Source organism: Littorina saxatilis, unplaced genomic scaffold (genome assembly GCF_037325665.1).
Source record: "Littorina saxatilis isolate snail1 unplaced genomic scaffold, US_GU_Lsax_2.0 scaffold_1491, whole genome shotgun sequence".
In the NCBI taxonomy this organism is placed as follows: domain Eukaryota; kingdom Metazoa; phylum Mollusca; class Gastropoda; order Littorinimorpha; family Littorinidae; genus Littorina; species Littorina saxatilis.
In genome coordinates, this window is record NW_027127348.1 from 7,501 (window position 1) to 24,217 (window position 16,717).

At 42.4% G+C, this 16,717-nt stretch overlaps 1 protein-coding gene across 1 annotated transcript in view; it reads right to left on the reverse strand.

Moving 5' to 3' along the window:
- LOC138955797 (uncharacterized) overlaps positions 1-11,648 on the reverse strand; it is a 16,393-nt gene extending 4,745 nt beyond the window's left edge. Inside the window, exons 1-2 of the mRNA XM_070327327.1 lie at positions 10,970-11,648; positions 1,090-1,212 (exon numbers count right to left, since the gene is read on the reverse strand). Coding sequence (XP_070183428.1) covers positions 1,090-1,212; positions 10,970-11,020 — 174 coding nt within the window. The 5' untranslated portion in view covers positions 11,021-11,648. The remainder of the gene's footprint in view (positions 1-1,089; positions 1,213-10,969) is intronic.
- Between the last annotated feature and the right edge of the window lie 5,069 nt (positions 11,649-16,717).

The following is a 16,717-nucleotide window of genomic DNA, read 5'->3' on the forward strand; positions in this document are numbered from 1 at the left end:
AGACAGAGATAGACAGACAGAGATAGACAGAGATAGACAGACAGAGATAGACAGACATAGATAAACAGACAGACAGAGACAGACAGACATAGATAGACAGACAGAGATAGACAGACATAGATAAACAGACAGAGACAGACAGACAGAGACAGACAGACAGAGACAGACAGACAGAGATAGACAGACAGAGATAGACAGACAGAGATAGACAGACAGAGATAGACAGACAGAGATAGACAGACAGAGATGGGTTGGTTGGCTGGTTATTGTTTGTTGTTTAATGTGCCTACAACCTGTGGCAATCACGATAACATTGTAGACGGTTCTAAAAACCGCATGTCTTGTTACACTTCTTTTGTCAAATCTTGTTAAACGTCTTAATCTCCTTGAAACATGTAAACCTGTGAAAGTATTCATTCGTATTCATTCTTTACCATTTTTACAAAGTACTTTTGTGGGGCTTACTGATTTGTCTATTAGTGTAAGGGAAGGAACTGTGCGGGGATATAGCTCAGTTGGTAGCGCGCTGGATTTGTATTCAGTTGGCCGCTGTCAGCGCGAGTTCGATCCCAGGTTCGGCGGAAATTTATTTCACAGAGTCAACTTTGTGTGCAGACTCTCTTCGGTGTCCGAACCACCCCCCGTGTATACTACATTGGGTGTGCACGTTAAAGATCCCACGATTGACAAAAGGGTCTTTCCTGGCAAAATTGCTTAGGCACAATTAATAACTGTCTACCATACCAGTGTGACTTGGAATAAGGCCGTGAAAGGTAAATATGCGCCGACATGGCTGCAATCTACTGGCCGTATAAAATTTAATCTCACACGGCGTCACTGCAGAGCGCCTAGAACTGTACCCACGGAATATGCGCGATATAAGCTTCATTGATTGATTGATTGATTGACAAATGGAATGTCAGGATGACTTTCCCTTTAATTGTCAGGAAGTCAGGAATCAGTGTTTTAGAATTCTCAGGAATGTTGTGTCTAAGTAAATTTAGAAAGGAATTAGTGACAAAAGATTATTTGAAGTATGTGAATGTTATTTTTTTATTTTAATGAGTTTTTAGGCTACCCAAGACCTACCAGATCAACGGCGCGATTCGTACAGCCCTGAGCAGCACAGTTGGTACAGCGGGTACAGTTCGCACGGCAGTCACACTCCCCTTGCCTGATGCACCGTGATTCCCTGCTGCACTGGCAGCACGCCTGCAACGTACAATGCGAGTGTCCCCTGTTGTCGTGAGAATGTACGTGATGTATGTCTACACTGTTCAGTGTCCCCTGTTGTCGTGAGAATGTACGTGATGTATGTCTACACTGTTCAGTGTCCTCTGTTGTCGTGAGAATGTACGTGATGTATGTCTACACTGTTCAGTGTCCCCTGTTGTCGTGAGAATGTACGTGATGTATGTCTACACTGTTCAGTGTCCCCTGTTGTCGTGAGAATGTACGTGCTGTATGTCTACACTGTTCAGTGTCCCCTGTTGTCTTGGGAATGTACGTGCTGTATGTCTACACTGTTCCGTGTCCCCTGTTGTCGTGAGAATGTACGTGATGTATGTCTACACTGTTCCGTGTCCCCTGTTGTCGTGAGAATGTACGTGATGTATGTCTACACTGTTCAGTGTCCCCTGTTGTCGTGAGAATGTACGTGCTGTATGTCTACACTGTTCAGTGTCCCCTGTTGTCGTGAGAATGTACGTGCTGTATGTCTACACTGTTCAGTGTCCTCTGTTGTCGTGAGAATGTACGTGCTGTATGTCTACACTGTTCAGTGTCCCCTGTTGTCGTGAGAATGTACGTGCTGTATGTCTACACTGTTCAGTGTCCCCTGTTGTCGTGAGAATGAATGTGATGTATGTCTACACTGTTCAGTGTCCCCTGTTGTCGTGAGAATGTACGTGCTGTATGTCTACACTGTTCAGTGTCCCCTGTTGTCGTGAGAATGTACGTGCTGTATGTCTACACTGTTCAGTGTCCCCTGTTGTCGTGAGATTGTACATGCTCTATGTCTACACTGTTCAGTGTCCCCTGTTGTCGTGAGAATGTACGTGTTGTATGTCTACACTGTTCAGTGTCCCCTGTTGTCGTGAGAATGTACGTGCTGTATGTCTACACTGTTCAGTGTCCCCTGTTGTCGTGAGAATGTACGTGTTGTATGTCTACACTGTTCAGTGTCCTCTGTTGTCGTGAGAATGTACGTGCTGTATGTCTACACTGTTCAGTGTCCCCTGTTGTCGTGAGAATGTACGTGCTGTATGTCTACACTGTTCAGTGTCCCCTGTTGTCGTGAGAATGTACGTGCTGTATGTCTACACTGTTCAGTGTCCCCTGTTGTCGTGAGAATGTACGTGCTGTATGTCTACACTGTTCAGTGTCCCCTGTTGTCGTGAGAATGTACGTGCTCTATGTCTACACTGTTCAGTGTCCCCTGTTGTCGTGAGAATGTACGTGCTGTATGTCTACATTGTTCAGTGTCCCCTGTTGTCGTGAGAATGTACGTGCTGTATGTCTACACTGTTCTGTCAGTGTCCTCTGTTGTCGTGAGAATGTACGTGCTGTATGTCTAAACTGGTCAGTGTCCCCTGTTGTCGTGAGAATGTACGTGCTGTATGTCTACACTGTTCAGTGTCCCCTGTTGTCGTGAGAATGTACGTGCTCTATGTCTACACTGTTCAGTGACCCCTGTTGTCGTGAGAATGTACATGTTGTATGTCTACACTGTTCAGTGTCCCCTGTTGTCGTGAGAATGTACATGCCGTATGTCTACACTGTTCAGTGTCCCCTGTTGTCGTGAGAATGTACGTGCTGTATGTCTACACTGTTCAGTGTCCCCTGTTGTCGTGAGAATGTACGTGCTGTATGTCTACACTGTTCAGTGTCCCCTGTTGTCGTGAGAATGTACGTGCCCTATGTCTACACTGTTCAGTGTACTCACACAGCAAACAGACCGGCCTCATAGTCATTTCTACAACCGAGAGACCTCAGAAAGTCAAAACATATTATGCTGACACAAGCAGTTTCTGTTTTGTTGAACAGAGAGAGCGAAAGAAACGGGTGCCTAGTTGTGGTAAGAACTGGAGCCTTATTGAAATAAGCTGTACGAAATTATGCAATAATGACACTGGAACCTATATAATAAAACTGATCAGTCAAGTCTATGTATATATTATACACTACAACACATACGTCCAAATTGCATTGCATTCAGTATCATTTGAATTTTCGCGTTGGTCCTCGTGGAGCATAATGATCGCCTTTTGTTGCATTATCATCAACTGCGGACAGACATTTTTGTCAACCGCGGCGTTCGGCCTTAGTCGATACAGATGAAACAAAAGACGATATGTTCCCCTCGGACAACACAAAAGCTGGTCTGCCAACAAGCCACCGAACATCTTATAATGGACAACACAATACTATGGACAATACAATGCTATGGACAACAGAATGTTATGGACAATACAATTGCTATAGACAACACAATGTTCTGGACAATACAATGACAGTTATGGACAATACAATTATATGGACAATACAATGCTATTGATAATATGGGAGGCACCCGCTATTGCCGCGGCCCGTTATTGCCGCGGCCCGTTATTGCCGCAACCCGCTATTGCCGCAACCCGTTATTGCCGCAACCCGCTATTGCCGCGGAACTTTGTTTGTTCTTTTTACATTTAGTCAAGTTTTGACTAAATGTTTTAACATAGAGGGGGAATCGAGACGAGGGTCGTGGTGTGTGTGTGTGCGCTGTATCACCATTTTCACCTCTTTTATGGTATCTATGACCATCACAAATCAGCTTTCCCTCCTCTGTCACCCGCGCAAATGGAAGTCTGTCTGTCATTCATGACACGTCATCGGAAAAAACCGGTACTGAGAAATGACGTTGAGCATGGAACAAACCCTCACAGTTCTGGCGTGTGTTGACAAAACCGAGTAAGTCCACTGAAGCGGTTTTTTATTTATTGTATGAGTCCTCTGACAAGAATTTTGAAACTATCATTATACGAAAATTAGGAACCCCTTAGACTTACTTTGTTTTGCCAAAACATTCATGCATACTTAAAAAGTTGTTTTTGGTTGTGGACTTACTTGTTCATATCTGCTTATTTAAGGACTCTAAAAAGTAGAAATGAACACAAAAGATGCGCATTGATTTGGTTTTTTTGATGAACGAAAAATATCTTCTTTTTTTTAAATGGACTTACTCGGTTTTGTCAGCACACGGCTGTTACGCGTGATTGTTCTGAAAAGTGACTATTACATGATTGTTCTGAAACTCTACTATTTTTTCATCGTAAACATGTAAGACCTCATACGTGATTATTCTGAAAGCTTACTAATTTACATGATTGTTCTGAAACTCTACTAAAGGTAAACTTGCTTCACCCGTGAAATGTTGTCAGATATGGAACAAAATGTATACCCCAGCCCAACGAAGTTGGAGGGGGGTATACTGGATTCACTTTGTCCATCTGTCTGTGTGTATGTCTGTATGTATATATATGGAACAATATTTTGATACAATGATACTAAATCTTAAGTGAAATTGATATTTATACCCCCTCCCAATGAATACAAACTCAACAAGTAATACGTTTCATACATTGAACATGATTGTCTTCTTTATTGTTCTCAACTCAAAATTCAAATTAAATCTCCAAAGACAAAAATTATTTATAATCTTCAAAAATGTAATTATACTTGTTGTGGAGATCGCTAGATACCACTGGAATCGAATGGAAGGATAAAGAACATTATGGAACTTACTTTGATTTAGTGCGCAGTCACTCATGACGTAAGCGTAGACGCTCATCGGACAGACGGAACTGTGTAGATCTAACCAGATTAGTGTCGATGTTTCCCGAATATTCTCGTATTGTTGTTCTTTACCAGTCTTGCACTTGTTCTTTCTTACACTGTGCTGAGAGATATTGTCACCGTTGTTCCAGCTGTTAATAAATCTACAGAACCTACACAAATCGTTGTGTCTCCTTTGCGACTGAGAGTGACGAAAGGAAAAACACGACAACTGGCGTCGCCGACAGTTACTTCCCTTGTCTATTCGGAGTGACTTATTACTGCAAAATGACGGAAACAGAGCAGCTGATAACGCTTCTAAGGGAGCAGTTGGAGCAACAGCAACGCCAGCACAAGGAAGATATGGAGCAACAAATGCACCAGATGGAGATGATGATGAAAGTGTTTAGTGGTGCCGCAGCTTCTGCCAGGGAGGAAAGCTACGACGATCCGAGTGCTTCGAATCTACGTTTTCCCATTACTACACAGGCAGCTGCAATCCCATCTTTTGTTGCGTTTGATGCAACATCGGAACTGTGGCCTGACTACTGGTCAAGATTTTGCACGTTTGTGGTCGCCTACTCCGTGCCGGAGCAGCGCAAGGCTCAAGTTTTCTTGACGAATCAGACTGCTACGGTCTACAAACAACTGGCAAATCTGGCTACTCAGCAAAATCCGCCCAAGGACATCAACAGTTTGACAATGGACGAGATTGTCAAATTCATGAAAGAACAGTTCGACCCGAAACTCTTCATAGTGCGTGAACGTTTCAAGTTCTGGAGTGACATGAAACGGAAGCCAGGCGAAACTCTCCAGGAGTTAGCAGCGCGCATACGCCAAGACGCCGCTACCTGTGACTTTCCTTCGATCAAAAACCCACAAGACGAAGCTCTGAGACAGAGATTCATATGTTCTGTCAACAATGAGGCTGTCTTAAAGGCTCTATTCAAGATCAAGGACACAGAGCTGGATTTCGCACGTGCTGTCCAAGTCGCGATTGAGACTGAAGACGCAGCGAAGGTTGCCAAGGAAACTGTCTACGGTTCCAAGACCATGCCAGTCAACAAGGTCCACCAGAACAAGACTACGGGTCCACGAAAGAACCACAAGCAGTCTAATTCCACAGACAGGAAGTGCTACCGATGTGGAAAGGCCCACAAAGCAACAGACTGCCCCTACAAAGAAGCCAAATGCCGATACTGTGACGTCACAGGACATTTGGAAGCTGTCTGTAGAAAAAAGCAACATCAGAATCGGGAACGACATTCCCAGGCTTCCGTGAAGAGAGTCACGAAAGCAGAGCTTGTCAACGCGATCCTCGGTGAAGTTCTCCAAGATACTCCTAGGTTGGATGTACCCATAACAATCCAGGACCGACAGTTCACCATGGAACTGGACACCGCAACTACGGGAAATTTTGTTTCTCTTCCGGTCTGGAGACAACTAGGAAAACCGAAGCTGGATGACGTCACACATCGTTACGAGTCTGCCAGCAAGCACGACCTGCCCGTGCTGGGAACTTTCATGGGCCAAACCAAGGATCCAGTGACTGGTAAGCAAAGCTCAATTCCGTACATCGTCACCAAGATCCCTCATCTGAATCTGCTAGGACGCAACGCAATCCAGACTCTGGGAATTTCTGTGGACAATGCTCTAGGACTGAGGAGCATAGAGAGTCACGCTAAGAGTGAGGGTGCAAAACCTACGCATCCAGCGACCTCCAACGCGCCTTATGCTGCCCTGCAACGAGATTGTCACAGACTGTCTGATAAATTCCCAAATCTCTTCAAACAAGAATTGGGATGTCTCAAGGACTTCGAACTGGACGTGAAGTTCAAGTCTGATGCGAAGCCGGTTTTTCACAAGGCACGTCCGGTACCTTTCGCTCTTCGTGATGACCTCGCCAAAGGCTACGAAGAAGGCATCGCCAAAGGAGTCTGGAAGCCAGTCCAGTTCAACGAATACGGAACGCCAGTGGTACCAATTCGTAAGGCACAAACCTCGGGCACCCTGAAGCCCAAGCTACGGATCTGTGGTGACTACTCAGTGGGCATCAATGATCAGCTTGAAGATCACCGTCATCCAATGCCACTCCCAGAGGAACTGATGCAGAAGCTAGGAGGTGGATTCGGATACACCAAGATCGATCTTGCTGATGCCTACAACCAGATCAAGCTGGCACCAGAGAGTCAACGCAGGCTAGCCCTCAGCACTCACCGTGGGGTACTCCTGCAGCAACGACTTCCTTTCGGGATAAAGTCAGCACCTGGTTACTTTCAAGAGATCATGGAAAACCTGACCTGTGATCTACCTGGTGTTGCCGTCTTCCAAGATGATATACTTGTCAGCGGGAAGGACGCCAACGACCACCTGAGCAACCTGGAACGTTTGCTCACTCGTCTGAACGACAAAGGACTCAGATGTCGTCGTGAAAAGTGCGAGTTCGCACAAGCCAGTGTGGAATACCTTGGACATACCTTATCGGCCGAAGGGATCTCCAAAGGATCGAAGGTCGAGGCAGTTTTGAAAATGCCAGCCCCTACGGACGTCTCAAGCTTGAAGTCTTTCTTGGGCTCAGTTCAGTTTTACGGGAAGTTCATCCCTAACCTGGCCAGCATGGCAGAGCCGCTCTACCGCCTGACGAAGAAGGCGAACCCCTGGAAGTGGGGAGATGAGGAACAGGCAGCATTTGAACAGTTGAAAAATGTGCTTTCCTCGGATCAAGTTCTGGTACACTTCGATCCAAACAAGACTTTGGGACTAGCTTGTGACGCGTCCAACGTTGGAATTGGAGCAGTCATATTTCATCGCTATCCAGATGGAAGCGAGCGCCCAATCGCCAACGTGTCCAAGACTCTCACGGCTGCAGAAAGGAACTACAGCCAAATCCACAAGGAGGCATCCAAGTCTCAGATGACTCCAGACTTGAAAGCTGTCGTCAAGGTAACCAGACAGTACAAGGCCGGAGATCCTGTGTATGCTCTGTACCATGGACCTCGCCGAGACAAACAACCCCGATGGGTACCAGCAGTCATCAAGAAGTCTCTGGGTACTCGCTGCTTCAACGTCATGGTCATTCCTCATGGTCCAGTATGGAGACGACACTGGGAACAGCTACAGCCACGCTACACCACTGAGGAAGACAATGAACCTGGTGAGGAAGTGGACACTGTTTCTGAACTTGCAACAGATCACCCCATGGAGATCTTGGAAACTGTGCCACAAACTCGGAGACAGACCAAACCCAAAGGTACTCCATCCGTTCCAGAGTATGGACCAGACAATCCAAGACGGTCAAAGAGAACACGCAAACCCACAGAGAGACTTTGCTGTTGATGCTTGAGGAGTAGCATCAGTTTAGGTGGGGAGGTGTTGTGGAGATCGCTAGATACCACTGGAATCGAATGGAAGGATAAAGAACATTATGGAACTTACTTTGATTTAGTGCGCAGTCACTCATGACGTAAGCGTAGACGCTCATCGGACAGACGGAACTGTGTAGATCTAACCAGATTAGTGTCGATGTTTCCCGAATATTCTCGTATTGTTGTTCTTTACCAGTCTTGCACTTGTTCTTTCTTACACTGTGCTGAGAGATATTGTCACCGTTGTTCCAGCTGTTAATAAATCTACAGAACCTACACAAATCGTTGTGTCTCCTTTGCGACTGAGAGTGACGAAAGGAAAAACACGACAACTCTTCTTGAGTATTCCCAACTCAAAATTCGAGTTACAGGTTTAAAGGGACACATAGAAACTTTTGATTTTCCCTCTTTGCCATGCTTAGGGGAAAATGGAAGCTAATTTTTGCCCCTTTAAAGACGAAAGGCACAACAAATAATTTTCACAAATGAAACTTTTTTTTATGAACTAAAAATTCAAGTGGAGAGGGGATGAGAGACGTGAGGAGATGGCCGCGGTTGCGAGATGGGTGGGGAGTCTGGGCTATAAAGTTCTTGCACGCGAGACAATATACTTCTTTTTTGTGTGTGTGTGTGGGGGGGTATTTTGTTTATCAACTCTCTCTCTCTCTCTCTCTCACTCTCTCTCTCTCTCTCTCTCTCTCTCTCTCTCTCTCTCTCTCTCTCTCTCTCTCACTCTCTCTCTCTCTCTCTCTCTCTGAATATTTGTGTCATCCTAAATGTTAGAGGGGAGGGGGGGCAAAAAGTAGCTTCCATTTTCCCTCTTTGCCAAGCCTTTCGATCCATTTTGGTGACCTCGCCACCTAAGCATGGCAAAGAGGAAAATTCAAAAGTTTCTATGTGTCCCTTTGAACCTGTAACTTGAATTTTGAGTTGGGAATACTCAAGAACAATCATTACATTTTTGAAGATTATATATAATTTTTGTCTTTGGAGATTTAATTTGAATTTTGAGTTGAGAACAATAAAGAAGACATGTTGAATGTATGAAACGTATTACTTGTTGAGTTTGTATTCATTGGGCGGGGGTTCATTGTATCAAAATAGTGTTCCATTTACATACAGACATACACACAGACAGACGGACAAAGTGAATCCAGTATACCCCCTCCAACTTCATTTGGCTGGGGTATAAATATCAATATCACTTAAGATTTAGTATCATTGTATCAAAATATTGTTCCATATATACATACAGACATACACACAGACAGATGGACAAAGTGAATCCAGTATACCCCCCTCCAACTTCGTTGGGCAGGGGTATACATATTGTTCCATATCTGACAACATTTCACGGGTGAAGCAAGTTTACCTTTAGTAGAGTTTCAGAACAATCATGTAAATTAGTAAGCTTTCAGAACAATCACGTATGAGGGCTTACATGATTACGATGAAATAAATAGTAGACTTTCAGAACAATCATGTAATAGTCACTTTTCAGAACAATCACGCGTAACATACACACACATGAAAGCTAAATGTATTAGCACATCTCTGTTTTCAATGACACTTGTTTTTTTATTACACAGCAACCACCAGAATTTTGTATTTGAATTATTCAAATGGTTTGATAAAGTGTCAGTTGATATGAACAAACCTCCCCCACCCCCTACACCTAAAAAAGGGAGTGGAGAGACGGATCAATTCAAACACACATCTGAAGCTGTCGCGCACACAGAAGACGGATCAACTCAACCACACTTCGTTGGGCAGGGGTATACAAATTGTTCCATATCTGACCACATTTCACGGGTGAAGCAAGTTTACCTTTAGTAGAGTTTCAGAACAATCATGTAAATTAGTAAGCTTTCAGAACAAACACGTATGAGGGCTGACATGATTACGATGAAATAAATAGTAGACTTTCAGAGCGGCAATAGCGGGTTGCGGCAATAACGGGTTGCGGCAATAGCGGGTTGCGGCAATAACGGGTCGCGGCAACAACGGGCCGCGGCAATAGCGAGTTGTAACCGATAATATAACACAATGTGTAATACAATGCAATGGACAACACAATGCAATGGGCAATACAAAATACAACAAGAGGCGAAGCCTTCAAGGCTCACGTAAGAAATCGACAAACAGTAACACAAACTCAATCACTCCGTCACACATACACACACTGGAAACACGCTGTGCAGGCCTTTTGAGTATAATGCTTTGCACACGGCTCTCCGCGCGCGTGCGCTGCGAGAGTAACAGCCAACGGAAACGCGAGCGACGAATCTGGGCCCTGTTTACAATCTACATACCACACACGACACAAACCAGTCACCTGTTTCACCCCCCCCCCAAAACCACCCACCACCCGTTTTTTAACTACATACGTGCCGACGAAATGTTGATGATTGCTTCAATACTTTGAAGCTGTTGCTTGGATAATAACCAGGTAAAATTAGTATTTCGGTGTTCAGTCAAATGTTAAAGTTTCTACCACAGACATGCACACACACATGCATACATACGCACGCACGCACGCACGCACGCACAGACAGACAAAGGTTAGCATCGCATAGGCTACACTTACGTGAGCCAAAAATCAAAAACAAAAACATTTGGACAGTACAATATAATTTGGACAGTACAATATAATTTGGACAGTACGATATAATTTGAACAGTACAATGCAATGCTATGCACAACAAATCAGTATGCAAAAGACACCACGATCGACAAAACAAAACAATGGGAAACACTATGGACAACACAACACGGTGACAGCGGCCTACCTGACGAGATGTCTTCGGAATGGCCCCGCTACCTGACTGCTGGCTCGCCATTGTTCTCGTCCTGTCTCACCTGAAACATCAACACCATGTTACAAAATTAATATGACAAAAACGAAGGATACCACTTTTGTAAAAATCGACGAAAATTCAGGCAGAAAAAGTTTGAATGAAATGACGGGAAGGAATTGTTCAGTTGGGGAACAAAACGTGTCACAATACTTTGTTGTTGTTGTTGTTGTTCCTTCCTTCTCCAGAGCCTTTATTGTGTGGAGAATGTATGCTCTTTTCTGTTCATTGTCTGATGTTATTTGTTTATGTATCGTTTGAACATTGGATTTCCCTTCTTCAAAGCTATGTAACGTCAGAGTCCGACAAAAATTGATATTTAGGCGGCAGGGGAGACTACAACATATTGCATGTTTGTGTGCGTTCAATCGTAATTTTTTTTTTATGAATTCTAAGCAGATTCGATCGATACGTGCATGTTATTTGTATTGTTGATCAAACTATGACATTTTACACAGATCTCGACAGTCATTGTTCACCTGCATCTCAGTCGCCAGCGCGGATCCAAGGAACAATGATTATGTCTCGATCTGTGTCACATGTCATATTTTGGTCAACAATACACATAACGTATAATATATCCGTCCGTTTCACATGCCAACGTTCCAACAACTTATCTTTGTTTTGTCTTTTCACTAAATTATATGTATAGTGAATTGGCCTGAACCCGGGCAGTGTCTGGTTTTTTTTTTTTTTTTTTTTTCTTTTTTTTTTGACCTCAGTTGCATGCAAGGCTGCTTCAACCCATCTTTTTTGCCTCTTTTGTCTTTTTTTTTCTTTCTTTTTCTTTTTTTTCTTTCTTTTTGGGAGGTGAGCATATCCTTCTTCATTGGTCTTTTTTTTTTTTTTTTTTTTCTTCAATGAAATTTTAATTTTGTTTTCTTTTGCATTACAGGTTACATTTCCATTAAATTACTTTTTAATTCAACAGCAATCTAGCTAAGGACAATGGGGATACACCTTTCGTAGCGCAAGTTCTTGTTGAAATACAATTTCCAATGGAATAGGCGATTTAGTTTTCTTAACTTTGCTAATGCACATTTTTGCTATCAATAAAACATGGTTAATTAACGCTGATTCCTGACATTTTTCGATTCCGAATAATACATCTGTAATAGACAATAAGAAAGCCCGACCTGTCAGACTGTTCAACATTTTTTCAATATAAGTCCAAAACCTTCTAATTCGGGGACACTCATAGAAAAAGTGTTCCATGACATCCAAAATATGTGGGCACTCGTTACAGTTTTTTGTTTGACTTACTTTCATTTTATGTAATAAAATATTGGTGGGATATAAATTGTGACAAATTTTCCATTGCAACACACGCAGGCGCACTTCTTTTGTCACCTGTCGTGGCAACAACCACGTCTGTTCGACAAAAACAAAATCTAGTTTTCTTTTCCAAAAATCGATTGCATGAGATTTTTCAATGCTATAATTCCGTTTTTTCTTTAAATATAACTTAATTAACTTGGGTTTGCTTTTAAACACATTCAATTCATCATTAACTATATGTGCTGGGTTGTCTACAATCCAATCTTTCCATTGTTTTGGAATTGCATTCATCACAGCGTTGTATTCAAAAAAGGTTATTGCAGGGTTTTGCTGCACAGTGATCTGAACATCTTCACATAACAGAAACTGATTTCTTTCAACATTCAACAAATCATTTATAACATTAAAACCTTTCTGGCGCCATTTTACAAAATCCAACACTTTACCTTTAAACTGAATCAGTCTATTATTAAATAACAGTTGATTACCAACATCATTTCTGTCAACTTCCTCTAAACCTACTTTATTTTTATTATCAAGATATGTCAAAAATACCTCTTTCCAAAAATCATTTTGAACTTTTTCGATTCCCTGTAATTCCTTTTGTGTGCAATTAATTTTTGCCAAGTGATTAAAATCTGTTAATTGTTGAATGTGCCATTTTGGGATTGCACTCCAATTTTCTCGACCTGCTTCATGCAACCGTCCAATCCAATTTAAATAAAACACTTTCTGTATATCAAACATATTGATCATTTTCAATCCACCATGCTCATATTCAGACTCCATAATTTTCCTTTTCATCTTTTCAAAAGCTTTTTTATTACTATATTGTTTTTGCCATACAAATTTGTATAGTTTCGTGTTTAGCTGTGTGAGAACTTGCTTTGGAAGACCAACAGACTGCATAATATACACAAATGGGGAAGTCATAAACGTTTTAATAACTGTTATTTTTTCCTGTATACTGAGATCTCTTTTACTCCACTGTTTAATCATGGCATCAAGACTCTCCATTTTGAATTTCCAGTTTTCCTCGATGTTTTTTGCCATTTTACAACTACTAAATTTAATCCCTAAAATTTTAATCTCCTTAACAACGTGGAAAGGCAGATTAGGTTCCGTTGGTTCTCTCCCCATTCTTAAAGCTTTCGTTTTATCTAAGTTTAATTGTAGCCCTGAGACTTTGCTAAATTGGTTCAATATGTTCATTGCCATGTTAACATCATCTCGATTTTTTAAAAACAGGGTTGTATCATCTGCCATTTGTTTTATCTTTATGACCGTACCATCCTGATTAATCATGTTCGGTGTAATTATTCCAACTATAGGGCTGTTTCTTATCTTAATCGCCAACAATTCCACCGCCAAGACGAAAGCCAACGGCGAAAACGGGCAACCCTGTCGAATCCCACTAAAAACGTTAAAACTCTCCGATAACCAACCTCCATGATTTATACAGCTTGTAGTACCTTTTATCAAAATCTCCACCCACTTTTTAAAACTAGATCCAAATCGGGCAGTGTCTGTTGGCTTTGATTATATATACAGCTACTGACGTCTGTTTGGAGTCGACACGTGCTCGTCGCGTGCACCTCAAAGCTCTTTCAGTGTCTGTTGGGTTTGATTATTATAGAGATGATGTCATCGCCATGGAGCTACTGATGTCTGTTTGGTTTGATTTTATAGAGATGATGTCCTCGCCATGGAGCTACTGACGTCTGTTGGGTTTGATGATATAGAGATGATGTCATCGCCATGGAGCTACTGATGTCTGTTTGGTTTGATGATATAGAGATGATGTCATCGCCATGGAGCTACTGACGTCTGGTTGGTTTGATTATATAGAGATGATGTCATCGCCATGGAGCTACTGATGTCTGTTTGGTTTGATGATATAGAGATGATGTCGTCGCCATGGAGCTACTGACGTATGTTGGGTTTGATGATATAGAGATGATGTCATCGCCATGGAGCTACTGACGTCTGTTGGGTTTGATTATATAGATATGATGTCATCGCCATGGAGCTACTGACGTCTGTTGGGTTTGATTTAATAGAGATGATGTCATCGCCATGGAGCTACTGACGTCTGTTTCGAGTCGACACGTGCTCGGTGCGCGCATCTCAAAGCTTTCAGTGTCTGGTGGGTTTGATTATATAGAGATGATGTCGTCGCCATGGAGCTACTGACGTATGTTGGGTTTGATGATTATAGAGATGATGTCATCGCCGTAGAGTTACTGATGTCTGTTTGGTTTGATTATATAGAGATGATGTCCTCGCCATGGAGCTACTGATGTCTGTTTGGTTTGATTTTATAGAGATGATGTCCTCGCCATGGAGCTACTGACGTCTGTTGGGTTTGATGATATAGAGATGATGTCATCGCCATGGAGCTACTGATGTCTGTTTGGTTTGATGATATAGAGATGATGTCATCGCCATGGAGCTACTGACGTCTGGTTGGTTTGATGATATAGAGATGATGTCATCGCCATGGAGCTACTGATGTCAGTTTGGTTTGATGATATAGAGATGATGTCGTCGCCATGGAGCTACTGACGTATGTTGGGTTTGATGATATAGAGATGATGTCATCGCCATGGAGCTACTGACGTCTGTTGGGTTTGATTATATAGATATGATGTCATCGCCATGGAGCTACTGACGTCTGTTGGGTTTGATTATATAGAGATGATGTCATCGCCATGGAGCTACTGACGTCTGTTTCGAGTCGACACGTGCTCGGTGCGCGCATCTCAAAGCTTTCAGTGTCTGGTGGGTTTGATTATATAGAGATGATGTCATCGCCATGGAGCTACTGACGTCTGTTGGGTTTGACGATTATAGAGATGATGTCATCGCCGTAGAGTTACTGATGTCTGTTTGGTTTGATTATATAGAGATGATGTCATCGCCATGGAGCTACTGACGTCTGTTGGGTTCGATTATATAGAGATGATGTCATCGCCGTAGAGCTACTGATGTCTGTTGGGTTTGATTATATATATAGAGATGATGTCATCGCCATGGAGCTACTGATGTCTGTTGGGTTTGATTATATATATATAGAGATGATGTCATAGTCATGGAGCTACTGACGTCTGTTGGGTTCGATTATATAGAGATGATGTCATAGTCATGGAGCTACTGACGTCTGTTGGGTTCGATTATATAGAGATGATGTCATAGTCATGGAGCTACTGACGTCTGTTGGGTTCGATTATATAGAGATGATGTCATAGTCATGGAGCTACTGATGTCTGTTTGTAGTCGACACGTGCTCGGCGCACGCACCTCAAAGCTTTCAGTGTCACATTGACACAATGGCAAATTCAGCGTTAAACCGAATTCGTAAAACTTGTCACTGCTTTTATTTTTACAAGCAATTATTGCACCTTATGTTTGACATACCATTCACTTTTTGGCATCAAACAAGTCCTTTTCCAACATATCCTTTAGAAAACCATGCACTTGTTGCCATCAAACACGTCCCTTTCCAACAGATCCTATACAGAACCATGCACTTGTTGCCATCAAACAAGTCCCTTTCCAACAGATCCTATAAAGAACCATGCACTTGTTGCCATCAAACAAGTCCCTTTCCAACAGATCCTTTAAAGAACCATGCACTTGTTAACATCAAACAAGTCCCTTTCCAACAGATCCTTTAAAAATCCACGCACTTGTTGCCATCAAACAAGTCCCTTTACAACAGATCCTTTAAAGAACCATGCACTTGTTGCCATCAAACAAGTCCCTTTCCAACTGATCCTTTAAAAAAACCATGCACTTGCCCAGCTAGCACGCTTTCGTCGGCCGACTGACGATTTCAGTCGGGTGACGTCGTCATATGTCGTGTGTCGTCGTCCGTTGTCGCGCCGATATCGTTTTGACTGTGTGTAAAACTCGGCAAATGTACGTAATAAATCCCGACATCGGCCCGACGCAATGTTGCTGTCGATAAAAATATGCAGAGTTACGGGAGATAACAAATTTATTATCATTATCTTAACATTTGTTACGTCCCCTGTTCAAACGTCGGGCCATCAACCGCGTGACATGACCCTGCAAATGCGAAACTAAATTATTCATATTTGTTGACTTTTTCACATAGGAGTAGGATAATTAATTGTAAGTTTTGTTTGTATATTTGCAATCAAATACAGCATGAGCTCAAACCATGAGTTTTACATTTTAAAAATACGCCATCATATATACTTGAAATACTCAAATAGCTTTCCTTATGGTAAACAAGATTGAGTTTTGAACATGGCTGCTACTTTCCCGCGTGAGCGAATTTTATTTGTTTTCTTAGTTCAAGTTAATATCGAAAGAAGAGACATTCTTGCGAATGTTGGACAGCACATTGATGATATGTTATCCGAGACGAATGTCGCC